This window comes from Lepidochelys olivacea (assembly GCF_965140295.1).
Source record: "Lepidochelys olivacea isolate rLepOli2 genome assembly, chromosome: 9".
Lineage (NCBI taxonomy): Eukaryota > Metazoa > Chordata > Testudines > Cheloniidae > Lepidochelys > Lepidochelys olivacea.
The window spans coordinates 28,767,603-28,785,282 of NC_140419.1; the positions used below are offsets into that span (position 1 = coordinate 28,767,603).

Consider the following 17,680-nt stretch of genomic DNA (forward strand, 5'->3'; position numbering starts at 1 on the left):
TTAGTTACCAGTTAGTACTGCTGACTGGTGCTGGAGCAGTAGCAATGAGAACTGAAGCGCTGTGTATATACACAAGTCAGGCAGATCATGTCTTGTAGTTTGAGCCCCCCACCCAGTTTTTCAGCCAGACCTGAGAACACTGCCTCTTGGTGAGGTGACAGACTATTTTAAGCTTATTGCAAAGAAACAGGAAGCTATTAGACTGGTCTGTGCAGGACTCTGGACAGCAGCTGAATCCTGAACAGTACTTGTTGCTCTTTAAAGCCACAAGGACCAGACCCAACTGCTGCTAGTTTATCTGGCTCATCAAGAGAGTGTTTACTTAGCCATGGCTCTTCAGGTGGCAGTGAGTGCAGTAGACATCTAGGTAGTTTAGTTTACTTCTTTTTACTTGGAAATGGTTTCTTGGAACAATGTTGTGTCCACTGTGAGTTAAAAGCATCATATTAACGCTGAAGAGCTAAACTGAAATAAGATACACTATGAGTTCTTAAAGCTCCTGGCAGTTATGCAAGTCCAATTTATATCATCATTTAGTCAACCTACTAAAATTAATCAGTATCCATAGAGAGATCTTGATTTCTACAGACTACTTTGAGGGACTAATGCTTATGGCTTCAGATTTCTTGACATTTTACGTTTAATGCCGGTAGTCAAGTTGGGCTAGCCAACCCATAAATGTCCTGAGTATTTTGAGCTGCTATCAGGGAGTAAACTGTATATGTGTACAAGCTGAATGGTCTTGAACTACAACTTTACCCTCCAGATTGTCAACTTTTTATAATGAATCAACCATTCCCAGTCTCTATTCAAGCCTAAGTTAATTGTTTCCAATTTGCAAATTAATTCCAATTCAACAGTCTTTCGTGTTGGGTCGTCCTTCAGGATAGGTTGTAGATCCTTGATAATGCGTTGGAGGGGTTTTAGTTGGGGGCTGAAGGTGACGGCTAGTGGCTTTCTGTTATTTTTTTTGTTAGGCCTGTCCTGTAATAGGTGACTTCTGGGAACTCTTCTGGCTCTATCAGTCTGCTTCTTCACTTCCGCAGGTGGGTACTGTAGTTGTAAGAATGCTTGATAGAGATCTTGTAGATGTTTGTCTCTGTCTGAGGGTTTGGAGCAAATGCGGTTGTATCGCAGAGCTTGGCTGTAGACAATGGATCGTGTGGTGTGGTCAGGGTGAAAGCTGGAGGCATGTAGGTAGGAATAGCGGTCAGTAGGTTTCCGGTATAGGGTGGTGTTTATGTGACTATTGTTTATTAGCACTGTAACTACCTAGTACCCCTCAGACAGGGACGAACACCTACAAGATCTCTATCAAGCATTCTTACAACTACAATACCCACCTGCAGAAGTGAAGAAACAGATTGATAGAGCCAGAAGAGTTCCCAGAAGTTACCTACTACAGGACAGGCCTAACAAAGAAAATAACAGAACACCACTAGCCGTCACCTTCAGCCCCCAACTGAAACCCCTCCAACGCATTATCAAGGATCTACAACCTATCCTGAAGGACGACCCAACACTCTCACAAATCTTGGGAGACAGGCCAGTCCTTGCCTACAGACAGACCCCCAACATGAAGCGAATACTCACCAGCAACCACATACCACACAACAGAACCACTAACCCAGGAACCTAGCCTTGCAACAAAGCCCGTTGCCAACTGTGTCCACATATCTATTCAGGGGACACCATCACAGGGCCGAATAACATCAGCCACACTATCAGAGGCTCGTTCACCTACACATCTACCAAGGGGATATATGCCATCATGTGCCAGCAATGGCCCTCTGCCATGTACATTGGGCAAACTGGACAGTCTCTACGTAAAAGAATAAATGGACACAAATCAGATGTCAAGAATTATAACATTCATAAACCAGTTGGAGAACACTTCAATCTCTCTGGTCACTCGATTTCCGATCTCAAAGTGACTATCCTTCAACAAAAAAACTTCGAAAACAGACTCCAACGAGAGACTGCTGAATTGGAATTAATTTGCAAATTGGATACAATTAACTTAGGCTTGAATAGAGACTGGGAATGGTTGATTCATTATAAAAAGTAACCTATTTCCCCTTGTTTATTCCTTCCCCGCCCCCCACTGTTCCTCAGACATTCTTGTTAAACCCTGGATTTGTGCTGGAAAAGGCCCACCTTGATTATCATACACATTGTAAGGAGAGTGATCACTTTAGATAAGCTATTACCAGCGGGGGGGGGGGGGGGGAAACCTTTTGTAGTGATAAACACTCATTTTTTCATGGTCGGTGTGTATAAAAACATCTTCTGTATTTTCCACAGTATGCATCTGATGAAGTGAGCTGTAGCTCACGAAAGCTTATGCTCAAATAAATTGGTTAGTCTCTAAGGTGCCACAAGTACTCCTTTTCTTTTTGTAAGTATTAAAGTTTGCAGGGGGCATGAGTTGTTTCAAATTTGAAACTCTATCTAATTTACTTATATGGCCTCCATTATCCAGGTGCCTCGGCTTTTGATGCATTTATCCTCAAAACACCTATGAGTTAGAGAAGGACAAGTCTCCCCCGTTTTACAGATGGGAACAAAGGCAGAGAGATTAAGACTTGAACAAGGTCACACAGGAAGCTTTGTAGAAGAGCAGGGTACTCAGCCTTGATCGGAGTCTCAAGCTAGTGCCCTAAACTAATGGGCCGTTTCCCCCCCTTTTTAATGTAAGTTGTGCTAGGCAGCAAAACAGAACCTTCCTTGAAGAGCTTGTAGTCTAAGGCAATGTCTATACTAGAGATCTTACAGCAGCGCAGCTGCGCTGTTGTAAGCTCTCTAATGTAGCTGCTCTATGCCAATGGGGAGAGAGCTCTCCCATCAACATAATTAATCCACCCCCAATGAGTGGCGTTAGCTGTGTTAAGAACATAAGAATGGTCTGACCCAGTATTGCCAAAGGTCCAACCAGCCCAGTATCCTGTCTGCCGATGGTGGCCAATGCCAGCTGCCCCAGAGGGAGTGAACTTAATAGGTAATGATCTAGTGATCTCTCTCCTACCATCCATCTCCACCCTCTGACAAACAGAGGCTAGGAACACCATTCCTTACCCATCCTGGCTAATAGCCATTAATGGACGTAACCTCCATGAATTTATCCAGTTCTCTTTTAAACCCTGTTATAGTCCTAGCCTTCACAACCTCCTCAGGCAAGGGGTTCCACAGGTTGACTGTGCACTGACTGAAGAACTTTCTTTTATTTGTTTTAAACCTGCTACCCATTAATTTCATTTGGTGGCCCCTAGTTCTTATATTATGGGAACAAGTAAATAACTTTTCCTTATTCACTTTCTCCACACCACTCATGATTGTATATATCTCTATCATATCCCCCCCTTAGTCTCCTCTTTTCCAAGCTGAAAAGTCCTAGCCTCTAATCTCTCCTCATATGGGACCTGTTCCAAACCCCTAATCATTTTAGTTGCCCTTTTCTGAACCTTTTCTAATGCCAGTATATCTTGTCTGATATGAGGGGACCACATCTGTATGCAGTATTCAAGATGTGGGTGTACCATGGATTTATATAAGGGCAATAAGATAATCTCAGTCTTATTCTCTATCCCTTTTTTAATGATTCCTAACATCCCGTTTGCTTTTTTTGACTGCCACTGCACACTGCGTGGACGTCTTCAGAGAACTATCCACGATGATTTCTCCTCATTAGTTGTAGCTAAATTAGCCCCCATCATATTGTATGTATAGTTGGGGTTATTTTTTCCCCCCAATGTGCGTTACTTTACACTTATCCACATTAAATTTCATTTGCCATTTTGTTGCCCGATCACTTAGTTTTGTGAGATCCTTTTGAAGTTCTTCACAGTCTGCTTTGGTCTTAACTATCTTGAGCACTTTAGTATCATCTGCGAACTTTGCCACCTCACTGTTTACCCCTTTCGCCAGATCATTTATGAATAAGTTGAATAGGACTGACCCTTGGGGAATGCCACTATTTACCATTTATTCCTACCTTTTGTTCCCTGTCTTTTAACCAGTACTCAATCCATGAAAGGATCTTCCCTCTTATCCCATGACAACTTAATTTAAGTAAGAGCCTTTGGTGAGGGACCTTGTCAAAGGCTTTCTGGAAATCTAAGTACACTATGTCCACTGGATCCCCCTTGTCCACATCTTTTTTAGTTTTTACTGGGTTTTTTAATTTGGGGTATACATTTAAGTGTTGGTGGGAGAAACTCTCCTGCGGACATAGTGCTGTTCACACCAGCGTTTGTTGGTGTATCTCATGTCACTCAGGGTAGTTTATTCACACCCTTGAGCAATGTAAGTTTTATCGACATAAGTGGTAGCATAGATATAGCCTTAAAATACAACACAAACAAGGGTAGGAGAGGAAGCATTATCTCTATTTTACTGGATTAAGGGAGGCGGAGAAAGATTATATGACTTGCCCAGCAAGTCTGTGGTAGATCCAGATATTGAACTTTGATCTGAGTCCCAGACCACTGCCTTAACTACAAGACCATCCTTCCTCTCATTGGTTAGTGGCTTACGTTTAGCTATTTGTCAGTCTCTTCAGTGTACTACTTGTCAACCAGTATGCTCTGGTTGGATAGTTTACTGCTGGAAGCAGCAAGTGTATAGAAGCTCATGGAATACTAATTGGCATCTACTGCCCTTAGCGTTTTGTAATATTCTGACCAGCTTTAGAAAGTCACTACAGAGAGCTTTCATTTGGGGGTTAAAAATTATTGTAACAAGAGCACTGAATGAACAACTAGGTGAAAATACTCATGAAGTGACATACCGCATGGGAGCAGAGACGTGAGGCGTTATGAGCACGGTTAGTTTCTTTATCGTTCTATGGTGTTGCAGAGATGAACCCAAGACCAGTGCTCCTTTAACATAAGAGTCATTTGTAGCTAGAGTCACAAAAGACTGATCTTGAAAAGGAAGAGAAGTTCTGTTAGTATACACATTTAGTTTTAAATCAAAGTATGCTTGCTAAAATTATTCAGCTCCACCATTGTATTTCACGCCAGAAGGTGCTAGGTAGAGAGTTATGTTGAGGAGCCTCAGAAGAGTAAATAAACCACTCACTGTGTTTAAGATCCCTTGTACATTAGTAGGCATGCACAACATTTATGGAAGAGGTTGGCACAGTTGAGGTATGCTACAGCAACATGTCTTGATTAGATCAGCCAGTGCATTGACAGACATGGTCCTAAATGTAGAAGGAAGCACATTCCATATTGTGTGGAGAGAAATTATCCAACCCTCTAGTTTACCAAATAGAAACTTCATTCTAATATACACTGTGGATACAACTCAACTAGGACCTGGATGCAAATTCCTCATCCAGAAGGAACTCAAAATCCACACCATGGACTGCTAGCTGGGATGTAGACATCAGTTGCAAATGTAAGGTGTTTTTGTTCTGGCCAGCCTGCAGTGAGTATCTGTCTGCCAGATAGTACTACTTTAGTTCTAGCATCAGTCCCTCAGAGAGGCGTTTAAATCTGAATATTCAGGGAGTTGTGTTAGTACATTTGAGATCTACATATGGAGTAACCGTATTCTGAAATTTGATCAGACCTTGCAGATGTGTTTAGCAAGACTGTTGCAAAACTACAATGAGAATACAAGCTTTTAATGGGAAGTGTCTTGTTAGCTCCTATCTAGTAATATGAAAAGGAGTGAATTGCAACTTAAATTGTGGCAACAGTTAAGCTTGTAGAAGTTCATAGTATATCAGGGTTGGAAGGGACCTCAAGAGGTCATCTAGTCCAACCCCCTGCTCTAAGCAGAATCAATCCCCAATTTTTGCCCCAGATCCCTAAATGGCCCCCTCAAGGATTGAACTCATAACCCTGGATTTAGCAGGCTAATGCTCAAACCAGCACATCCCTCGGCCCACGCCGCTTTCCGCAGTCCCCATTGGCCTGGAACGGCGAACCGCGGCCAGTGGGAACTGTGATCGGCCGAACCTGAGGACGCTGCAGGTAAACAAACCGTCCTGCCTGGCCAGTGGATTTCCCTGACGGGCCGCGTGCCAAAGGCTGCCGATCCCTGGTGTAAAGGCTCTATTTGGTAGCCATTAAAATGTTTGTTTGCAACTAACTAGTAAGAATCAATTTTTATTTTACTAAAAATATATATATATATGCAAAATGTGATTTAAATAAGTGATTTAAATCAAGATTTTCTGTTTGCTGATTTAAATCAAAGCAGTTTCAACCACCAATTTAAAGTCCACCTGGGTTGCTGCCAAGGAAGATGGATAGCTGTGTTGAGAATTGTGTTTACTGAAACAAGTTTCAGAATTTTTATTTTGCTTTAGGAGATTTAGCTAGATTACATTAATTTAGTTCATATTTTGAAAGATACAGAAATGTGACTGCAGGTATTCTTCGGGCAACAAGATGGGTGAGGTAATATCTTTTATTGGACCCACTTATGTTGGTGAGACAAGCTTTCAAACTTACACAGAGCTGTTCTTTGCGTCTTTTTAGTAACCAGAGACTTCTGAGCACCTCAGGTGATTGCACGTTTTACTTGAATGTAGAATAAAAGAAATAGTGACCACTTAAAAAGTTTGCCAGTTTAACAGCTTTGACACAAACCTTGAAGGTGTGACAAGCTGAGGTAGACTAGCACTGTCAAAGGGCTACACTCTTGCAGGAGTTGTTCTGCACAGAAGAGCAACTCAGTGGCAGGTATCATTCACTTACTGCAGTCCACAATGCAAACTGCAGATTTAGGGAGCTGTTCAGAGAGTTGCCTGAGTGTGCAGCGCATATTGCTGTGACAGTTCTTGTGTAAGAATGGTTTGATTAGAATTTGAGGTCTGCAGCTATGTCTTGGCCCAGGGATCTCAAATTCAAATCACCATGAGGGGAGAGATAGCTCAGTGGTTTGAGCATTGGCCTGCTAAACCCAGGGTTGAGAGTTCAATCCTTGAGGGGGCCATTTAGGGACCTGGGGCAAAAATTGGGGATTGGCCCTGCTTTGAGCAGGGGGTCGGACTAGATGACCTCCTGATGTCCCTTCCAACCCTGATATTCTGTGAGGACTAGTACATTGGCCTGAGGGCTACATCACTGACACCTTTTCATATAAAGATACAAATCTGCCCCTTCTCCAAAGACTCCTGCCCCTATTCCAACCCCTTCCCCAAATCCCTGCCCCACCTCTTCTCTGCTTCCTCCCCTGAGCCCATAGCTCCCTGGTCCTCCCTCCCTCCCTCCCTCCTGGAAAGCGCTAAGTGCTGATAGACAGCTGTTTGGCAGCAGGAAGCACCTGAAGGTAGGCAGAGGAGCAGGGACACGGCACACGAGGGAGGGAGCAAGGGAAGGGAACTTGGCAGCTGCAGGAAATAACTCTGTGGGCCGTATGCGGCCCGTGGGTTTGAGACCCCTGTCTTAGCCTCAAAATGGCAACTGGAGATTCTCCCCCCCGCCACACTTCTTTGCTGCCACCACCACTCCCTAAAATTTTAGTGGAAAATTATAGTAAATTGGCCACATTAGTTAGGAATCAAATTAAGATTCTTATTACAATAAAATCCAGTCCTTGCATTTGAAATGAGATATTAAAGTTCACATTTAATTTCTATCTAACATTGCAACTTTATATTTTTGCATTAAAATTTTGTGTGGAGTCAATCTTGACTAGTGTAACAAGCTGCTGTAGATGAAGAAAGTGGTGTTCTCAATCTCATAGGGTGGGACACATCTTTGATATTAGAAGTGAGAAGTTAAGGGGTCCTCTTTAAGGCATACATGTTAATTTTTTCCAACTACAGCAGAAGTTGCCTATATGGCAAATTGTAAGCAATTGTAAGAGTCTGATGTACTTTAGGGCAGTTTAGTACCTGGAACCTACATAGCCAGTACCCTTGTGGTCAACAAGTTCTTTAAATCAATCTGAGAACCTTTGGTTAGAATAGCAACAAAATTAATTTAATCTTGGGTCATCTAGATCAGTGCTACTCAAAGTGGTGGTCCATGGACTGGTGCCGGTCCGCGAGCCATCGGCTGCCAGTCTGCGTGCATATTGGGGGGGAAAAAATTGCCAGTCCCCCACATCAGATAGCGTAATCTAGATCAGTGCTTCTCAAGCTATTTATAAATGTTTTCAACCTAACCAAGTTTTAGACTTCAGAAGAGTTTCTACAGAGTCATGAATGGAAGGGGATAGGTTTCCTACTTAAATTCACTGAGTAGTGATTTGTAGTAGTCCATATTGCTTGGTGTACCTAGGGCCTGTATAGACAGAACAATTCCCAGTCTGTTAACTTCAGAAATTAGTAGCACTAATGGTAAACTACAGCTCTAGAAGTCATGCATACTGTAGGTGTAGTTATCTGGTAAAATTCTGAAGAACTATTTTTCCATTCTGCCCCCAAGGAGCCAGTCTGAATGCAGAAGTTATATAAACTGCTTGCATGAACTGTATCAGACAAGCAAGTTGTTAGTGTCTTAAGCAGTGTAAACATTCCTCTAGTAGCAAACACTTGTGTTCTTGTCCCTGGATTTGCAAATTACTCTTCTCACATTCCCAATAAATGAAAAGTTTTGCCTTGAAAAGCTAAGAATTCACTAGGCCTGAGCCACCAGCGTATTACACTTAAAAACAGGGATTGTACAGACAATAATAGTCTGCAAACAAGTGACTGCATCGCTTGTGCCATCATTCAAACTAAAAATCGTTGTCCAGATGTTTTCTAGGCAACATGGCTCTTCCAGTGATCTAACACCCTTTTGTTTACTTGTTAAGATCTTTGTATGGCCTTGGGGGGGGGGGGAGGGAAAGGGAGGGTGTCTGCCTGCCTTTTTGAAACTGCATATTCAAGTCCCACACTGCTGGATTTACTAACCCAACAGGACAACTGAGCAATACAGAAAATTCTTAGAGTAGCCAACATAAGATGTATAAGGGTTTATGGTCAGACAAACATTAAATTAAGTTTGAGGATGAACAGAGGAAGTATGGGGAAAGCTAGAAATAAGGCAAATCCCAACTACTGAGTTACTCGCTAGTTTTTCTCCCTTGGGACAGCAAGGCTTTATTTACTTTTGCTTAACCGAAGTGGGGTGCTGGCAACCCCTTCAGAGGAGGGTCATTTGACATAGCTCAAGTCTATGCAGTCTGAAACAGGACATGTTAGTATTAACATGGAATCTACCCTCTCTAGGCTGGTTATTAATGTTTTGTATTTGTGTGGAGATCCAGGCCACTTTTAAATTTGAACAAACAACAGTTGTCAGAAATAATGAAGTTGCTCCAAACTGTGCTATCAACCGGCTATGTTGTCAATTGACTTTTTGGTAACGTCTTTCCATCAACTCAGTCCCCTAGCTATCATTTCTTCCCCCCCTCCCCACTTTGTTCTATTTATAGGCTACAGCAGCTGAACAGGGGAGTACCCTGCATAGTAGTGTGTCAGAGAGGTACTGTGGACACATGTGCAGATCTATAGCCTAGGGGCACCTGCTTTACTTGCCTGAACATAAAGCTTTTGGTTCCCTTCAAAAGGCTGTCTTAGCCAGTGTAGAGCTATATAGGACTGACCTGTTGCTAAGCAATTGTGACTGGCCGAACACCTTCCCTGGAGCAGCCCTCCTTCACATATGCCTGAGGTCATTATATTTACAAGTCTATATGTGCTCTTTGTTTCCATTCTAGGTAGTTTCTTTTTGAGAGAGAGAGAGTGTGTATTCAGACTCAGCCTTTCAGAGTTTTGGACGGTAATAAGTTTAAATTCTGCAAATACAAGTTTAATTAGAAAAATCTATGTCAGATCAATAGGGGCATCTGTATGAGCTGCTGCAAGGAAAGTTGTTTAAATAATAATAATTACCATGAAGTGTGTTAAACCCAGACAAGCAGTACTAATAATCTGAAAGCAAAACTGACTTCCTCATTCCACTTCTCTTGGCCTGGGCCACTAGTAATGACAGATAAGAAATTCTTGTGATTAAGTGTTATTAGGAAAGATTAATAAAGGTTTTGAGTGGACAGCATCCCTTTAGCATTTGCAAAGCAGAATCAAACGAACATCTTCAGACCCATTTAAAAGTATCTCCATTTTTTGTTAGCCACACTTTTCTGAGAGATATTTGCTATTACAAGAGCTAGTATTCTAGCTGAAGGATCAGAGCTGTTAAACTTCATGCAATCGGGAGGACGTGGTCTTGTCAGTTTCCACCATGCACAGGGGTGTTACAGCTGGGGGGCAGCTGTCTCTAAGAGCACAACACGGAGAACTTTGCTAAGGACCCCAGGAACAAGCATAGCACCAGAAGGTAGTTTTAAGTCGTTTTAGGGCAACTAGATTTCGACTTGTCTCTCTTTCTAATTTAAGCTTGAGCTGTTTGACAAGCCCCGATCAAGAAGCTGAACAGGACTTTGACTTCCTGGAGATACACCCCCTGGATTCCACTTCAAGGCATAGGCGTCAAGTCCACACCCCGACCTTCCCCCAAAGTTCAGGGGACATCTGGGGCCAGGCCCATCGGTTCTGTAAATTACGCTCCCAGGAAGCTGAACCGAGCTGGGCGCACACGGGCTCCTAGACCTCCACCCGGGGGTGGCCCTGTGTGACGGGGCCAGTAGCGCTGCAGGGTCGCTTCGGGGTCCTCCCCCGCAGCAGCCGGGCGTGGCGGGGAGGGGGCATTCCGCGCGGGGCGCCCGGCTTGCCCAGCGGGGGAGAGGCGCCCGCTGGCCGGGGGGAGCCCTGGGGCAGGCGGGCAGCACAGCCAGCCTAAAAACAGGGGCCGCCATGAGCGAGCGCGCGCTGGGTCCCCGCAGCGGGGACCGGGCTAGGCCGAGCTCCGCTTCCTTCCTGCTCCGCGAGCCTCCGGCGGCAGCTCCCGCTCTGGGGGAGGGGCCGCTCTCCCGCTACCTGGCCCGAGCCAGGGGTCGCGCCAGCCCGGGGCCGTGCGGGCAGGGGTCTCAGCGCAGCCCCGGCCGCGGGAGACGCCCCCGGGAGCCCTCCCGCAGCTCCGTCAGCGCCGATCAGCCCCCGCGGCCGGGCGGCCAGGCCTGGCAAGGCCGGGCCGGGCCGAGCCGGCTCGGGCAGGGCGCACTTACCAGCCATGGTGCCGGTGCTGCTGGCCCCTCCGCCCGGGACAGATGCTGCGGCAGCCGGCTACTCGCGAGCCGCGACCGGAGCCGCCCTTTATATCTGGGCGGGCGGAGCCACGTGGGGCACGTACGCTGCCCGCAGCTAGGCAGCCTTTCGCTGGCGCTGGCAGTCTCGCCGGTCGTGGGGCTCCCAGCACGGGGCGAGGAGCCGCCCGGGGTAGCCCCCGGACACGGCGCCAGCTGGATTATCCCCCGTGTCAGGCCTGCCTGAGAACAGCCTTTCCTCGGGCTAATGCCTTCCTTCCAGTCCCTGTATCTGCTTTGCACGCACCCACCGCCCTGGTCTAGGTACTGTGTGCTAAGAGGCCAGTTCCTCCCTTCCGTTCCCAGGTGCTTTGTGCAGCCGGAAAGCTGCCCTGGCTGCCTCGCTGGGGATTCACCTGGTGCTAGGGAATTCTCCGACATGAAGATGGTTCCGCCACGTTCATTGCTGGGGTATCTGAAAGGGTTCCCGCCTGCTTTGCTGAAGGGGGGTGGCATTGCCTCCTCTTCCTTTCCCACTGCTAGGAAGAGTTTTGTAGCCTTCCTATGCGTTGCAGGGTTTGTGTGGGGTGCAAGACTCCCACCAAGAATGTGACCCCAAACAGCTTCTATTCTTTGCTTGGTTTCAGAGTAACAGCCGTGTTAGTCTGTATTCGCAAAAAGAAAAGGAGTACTTGTAGTACTTTAAAGATTAACAAATAAACGTGTTAGTCTCTAAGGTCCCACGAGTACTCCTATTCTTTGCTTGTGCTTTTGGCCAGCCACAGGTTATGTTCTGATAAGTGACCCCGTGAAGTGAGTTTTTTGTATTGTTCTTTCTCAACAACTTCCAGGTCCAATTTGTTCACCTTACAAATAAAAATATGTTTTCTACCTCCTAGTGCTGCAATCTCCACCTAGGATCTGAGAGTCAGGCTGGATTTTGCCTGTTGCCTGCATCACTGCTGCTAATAAATATTGGGCAATCACAACTCCACCCTAAAGGATTCTGTTGATGATGCATATGAGAGAGAGAGAATCCAGCTGCCTGTTCCAAAGCTGTGTTGGCTCTGCAGGGATAACACAAATAAAATCTTATTTGATTCAGTAAGGTGAGTAGCTACAGGAAGTAAATTTGCTTAACATTTTTACATAGTCATTTTTGTGACTAGAAGTAAATACATTTCCTCAGGAGCCAAATGAAAGTGCTCAAACCGGCTAACCCACAGCCACTGTATTGAGGGTGATACAGTAACTCTTCACTTAAAGTTGTCCCCTTTAACATTGTTTCGTTATTAGGTTGCTGATCTATTAGAGAACATATGCGTTTAAAGTTGTGCAATGTTCCATTATAATAGAGGTGAGCAAACTACGGCCCGGGGGTCACATCTGGCCTGCAGGACGGTCCTGCCAGGCCCTTGAGCTCCTGGCCGGGGAGGCTAGTCCCTGGCCCCTCCCCTGCTATCCCCTCTCCCCCACAGTCTTAGCTTGCAGCGCAGGCAGTGGGGCTGTGAGCTCCTGTTTCTCTGAGCGGCATGGTAAGGGGGTGGTGGCGGTGCGCGCGGTGGTGGTTAGGGGCGGGGGTCCCGGAGGGCAGTCGGGGACAGGAAGCGGTTGGATGGGGTGGAGGTTCTGGGGAGGGGTAGTCAGGGAACAGGGGGGTTGGATAGGGTGTGGGAATCCCAGGGGAGGCCTGTCGGGGGAGGGGGTGTGGATAGGGGATGGGGCAGTCTGGGCACAGGGAGCAGGGGGGTTGGATAGGGGGTGGGGGGTCCTGGGAGGGGGCGGTCAGGGGACAAGGAGCAGGGCGGGGTTGGATGGGTTGGGAGTTCTGAGGGGGGCAGTCAGGGGGTGGAAAGTGGGAGGGGGCGGATAGGGGGTGGGGACCAGGCTGTTTGGGGGGCACAGCCTTCCCTACCCTGCCCGCCATACAATTTCGCCCACCCCTGCATTATAAGGTTGTTTGACTCACCCTGCTCCTCCTGCCTGCCTGGTGCTCCTGCCAGGGAGCGGGGTTGGGGTGCAGGGGCTTATCCCACTCTGCCCACCAAGCATTCCAGCTGGGGAGCGGGCAAGCCCCTGACCCTACTCCCCAGCAGGAGCGTTGGACAGGCAGAATGGGGCAAGCCCCTGCCCTGACCCCACTACGCCCTGCCTCAGCCAAGCTTCACAATCATCATTGGTGAGTACAGTATTAAATAGTTTGTTTAAAATTATTTAAAACGTATACTGTGTGTGTATATATGTCTTTTGTCTGGTGAAAAAAATTTCACTGGAACCTAACCCCTCTATTTACATTAATCCTTATGGGGAAACTGGATTCGCTTAACATAATTTTGCTTAAAGTAGCATTTTTCAGGAACATAACTACAATGTTAAGCGAGGAGTTACTTTAGATTATTTTTTTAGGCTAGGGATGAGCACTGATTCATTGCTAGGTGATGTTCAAACACGTAGTGAGAGACAGTTCCTGCCCCAAAACATTTATAGTTTAAATATATAAGATGGGAGGAAACAAAGACAGAGAAAAGTGAAGCAACTTGCCCATGGCCACACAGCAAATCAGTGGCATAGCTGGGATTAGAATTTAGGTCTTCTGGATCCTTCTGAAAGTGACCTAGCCACTAGATCAGGAGTGGCCAAATTTACTGACTCTCTGAGCTGTGTATGATGATCTTCAGAAGTTTTGAGAGCTGGGTGTGGCAGTCGGGGCTCCTGGCTTGAACCCTGTGAGGCGTGTCAGCTGGGGCTTGGAGTATCAGGTGCCTCCCGCAGGGCTGAAGGCCCAAGACCCTCCCTCCCCACAGAGCAGAAGCCCTAAGCTCCCCCCACCCCAGTCTGGAAGGTGGAGAATGGGGTGGGGGTGCTCCGTGAGCCGTTCTTTAACTGTAAAAGAGCTGCATGCGGCTCGTGAGCCATGGTTTGGCCACCTCTGAACTGGATTGTACTATCACCCATTTGGAGCATCCCCAAAGGTAGGGATTATAGAGAGGGGCTTGGCAGAGTTGGGGTAGATCCATACTAGGAAAAAAGGTGATTTTTTTTTTTTTAAACCACATTAGGGGATAGCCTAATGTTTACCTCAATGTGCTAACCTATGTTAGAACTGTACCTGCCTTGTCCACACTAGTCTTCTACCATGTTTGTTAGCTAACATATGGTAAAAAACCCCACCTGTTTTTCTAGTGAAAACAAGGCCTTGGAGAGGGAACTGCGGCTGTTGGGAAGGAGATAGAGTTCTGGGGAAGCATGGGGCTTTTGAAGGGAATGAGGAGAATATAGCTGACTTTGAAACAGGGAGGAAGAAGGAGCATTGGTAGAAGAAGGGAACCTTAAAAATGTTTGTATAAGGGAGAATAAGCGTCTAAACTGTTTGACTGTCTAAACAGAAATTTTTAACCTTTTTCAGATCTCCCTTGGACTCCTCCAAACTTGAAACCCTATCAGAGTTAAAATAGTGCATTGATTTAAGTTTTCTGTACACACTAAGCTTTTAAGTAATAAATGTTCAAACTATTTATTTGGTCTTTCTATGTTCACAACTATTCACTTCAGTCTACCACAGCTTATTTTCTATGGGCAAGATTCTTATTCACACCCATGTAAAATGTGTAGTCGTTCCAGTGATATCACTGGAGTTTTACACTGATATAAATCTAGATCTAGAGTAACTCCCTTGATTTTGCTAGAGTTTACACAAGTGTAATCTGGAGTAACTCCACTGACCTCACTGCTGATTCTCCAGATTTTACAACAGTGCGACTGCTATAACAATCTGTCCTTGATACAGAGTGCCCACAATGTTCAACAAAAATTTTCTGATTTCAAATCTTTAGTAACTATGTTCCACAGTTGCTGAACCTTGCACTGTCCCTGCTTGGGGGCTACCATAATGTAGTTCTTAGTATTTAAAATGCAAATATTTTCTCTTTAGTATTTTACTTTCTGATTCTGAAGGGAGTATGAGCTATTCTGTCCACAATGATCTGTGATTGTTAAAGAGGCATATTGTATGGTTTAGTTGTACTATTTATACTTTATTTTAACCACCATTTATCATCTGAACCAACCTTGCCCCAGACTACTCAGCAAGCTTTAGTTTATCCTCTCCTTAGTTGTGGTCTCTAGGTGCTATGAATAATAATATTAAAGTCTTGTACTCTCTCTGGTGAGCATTGTTGTGCTGTTATCTTAACATTGAATGAACTGTAAGGCATCTTGCATTTCAGAATTTATTGCATCCCTCCTGCCAGGAAGCCCTGAAATTGACAGCAGACAGCACAGAAAATGGTGCGATTCTCTGAAATCTCAAGATCAGGAAGTGTAGGCATCTTTCTAGAGGTTGGGAAGAAGCAGGGGTGATACTTACTCATAGTTATCAAACCTAAGAAAAGGCTTTGATTTAATATTTGTGCTGAGACTTCCTTGTTTTTCCACCCACCCTGTTTGGCGATTCTTGGATTTTACTAAGGGCTGGTGCAGTGATTGAGAAAAGGGATTACATGCTGGAAATGACTGACCCAATGTAGATTTGATCAGTTTTGTTTCTGACTGTATTTATTTGACTCTGTCAGTTACACCCCTCTGGGAAAACTCATTTGCTGTAGTCAAGTTGAGACACGTCCACTCATTTCATGCCCCAAAAGTGCAAACAGCTTCAGTGTTGCAAGGTAGGGAGTACAGTAAGAATAGGCCTTAGCAGTTACCTTCTTCAAATGGCTCTGTAAACATTAATCAATTAATCCTCACAGCTATGACACAGGTATTATCACCCCCATTTTGTAGAGGAAGAAAATGAGGCTCATAGAGATTAAAGAGCATAATTTTTACTCATTTATGCTAGTGTAAAAATACAGTGGAGTTAATCTGGAGTTTATCTTAATTGACTTCAAGAGAGTTACTTCAGTCTTATACTGGTGTAAATTAGAGCATTGGCCCTAAGTGATTTGCCCAAGACTATGCAGCAAATCAGTGGCACAGCTAGGATCAGAATTCAGAAGAACCCACTCCTAGATCTGTTCTCAGTCATCAAGCCTTTACTCATCATATTACACAGTAGACTTAGTGTGAGCCTGCAGGTAGATACTCCTGGGTTCTTGACCTAGGTGTGTCAGTGCATGGGGGCAGATTAATAAGGCTTCCTTTTTATAGGAGTTCAGTTTCATAAAGTTGAAATCTCTAGGACTGGCAGGTCTGCATATAAAAGCGGCCATTCATCAGTCAAGGCTTAAACTAGAGTGATGATTGGAGAGAGGTCCCTTTTATCATCTGTATAGCCGTGCAAACAGGCTGCACTGATGGAATTTAAAGCCTATCATGTAAGCAGCATATATACACTGAAGGGAAGATGTCCTGCCACAGTAATGACTACATGGGTCAGAAGTAAATGTTAACTAAACCAGACCCCAAGGATTAATAGTATAGCTCTTATAAGATAAATAATTGTTCTTTTTGCTTCAAAATATAGAAAGCAACTTCCTACTGTGTCACAGTTACAGCTTCCATAACAGCTGTACCAAGTATCTTTGCCATCTCAGCTGTATCACTCCAAATAACTCCCCCTACATTAACTGTTCAATATCTGAATTTACTCCCTGTGTCACAGTCCTCACATCTGTTAGCTGTAGCTAAGAGTCTTGCATACATCCAATGCAATTTTAAAAATGCTTTCAAAATAGCAGAGTTGTAGTGGTGTTGGTCCCAGGATATTAGAGCAACAAAGTGGGTGAGAGAAGATCTTTTGTTGGACCAATTTCTTTTGGTGAAAGAGACAAGATTTTGAGCTATGTAGAGCTCTTCTTCTTCAGAGTTCTGTGTAGCTCCATAGTTTGTCTCTTTCACCAATGGAGGTTGGGCCAATAAAAGATATTAGCTCACCCACCTTATCTCTTTAAAATAGTGATTCAAGTTAAGAAACTTGGTATCATTTTTGACTATGCCTTTTCCAGAAATTAGCCCCCATGTGTCAGAGATAGTATGAAGGTGTTTTTCCACATGGTTTGCACAGACTACACAACAGCAACTCATGTCCTTTTCACTGCACGACTTAGTTCCTTCTTGTGAGGTTTTCAGCATCTCTGTTGCTCGCAGATTGTTCAGAATGGAGCAGCATGTTTTCTCACTGGGTTGAGCAATTGCAGTCATCTTACACCTGCCCTGTTTCCTGTTTATAAAGTGGCAGACTGAATTTAAGTGGTTGCTGTTGATTTTTAATCCCTTAATGGTGTAGACCTAGCCTACATTTGCAGTCTCTTTCATGACTTGGCTTGATGGCTATTTGTACTCATATGTGACCTGTCTTTGCCCCGCATAAGGTGGCAGGCCCATAATGTACTTAACTCACTGCTCTGTTGTCTTAGTTCATATCACCCCACTTTAAAAAAACAAACCCTCCTTCACTTTTTTCTTTTCCAAGATGTTATTTATGTTGACTACTGTTGGCCCCGTGGTTCTAATCTTACTCCCTGCATATTTTCCCCATTTTTAGTCTTTTTTGACTCCATTGAATTTTGATAAATAAACTTCACAATTGTAACCTGTTTCAAGAAACTGGGTTTGTGCAGTTTTTCACAGAGCCTTTCTTTATAGGGAG

At 44.8% G+C, this 17,680-nt stretch overlaps 1 protein-coding gene and 1 long non-coding RNA gene across 4 annotated transcripts in view; one reads left to right on the top strand and one right to left on the bottom strand.

Annotated features, from left to right (window-relative positions):
* The window catches only part of GYG1 (glycogenin 1), a 26,147-nt gene extending 14,524 nt beyond the window's left edge, over nt 1-11,623 (bottom strand). The window contains exons 1-3 of one of the 3 annotated variants that reach the window (XM_084639900.1): nt 11,074-11,151; nt 5,080-5,203; nt 4,787-4,922 (exon numbers count right to left, since the gene is read on the bottom strand). In XM_084639900.1, coding sequence (XP_084496026.1) covers nt 4,787-4,791 — 5 coding nt within the window. In that variant the 5' untranslated portion in view covers nt 4,792-4,922; nt 5,080-5,203; nt 11,074-11,151. Of the gene's footprint in view, nt 1-4,786; nt 4,923-5,079; nt 5,204-11,073; nt 11,219-11,507 lie in introns of those variants that run through there. The other 2 variants (XM_084639898.1, XM_084639899.1) reach the window with 2 other exon arrangements.
* LOC311526664 lies at nt 11,285-14,590 on the top strand. The gene is made up of 3 exons (XR_014713084.1): nt 11,285-11,415; nt 11,991-12,200; nt 14,498-14,590. It is a non-coding gene; the product is annotated as an uncharacterized lncRNA (long non-coding RNA).
* The last annotated feature ends 3,090 nt before the right edge of the window (nt 14,591-17,680 follow it).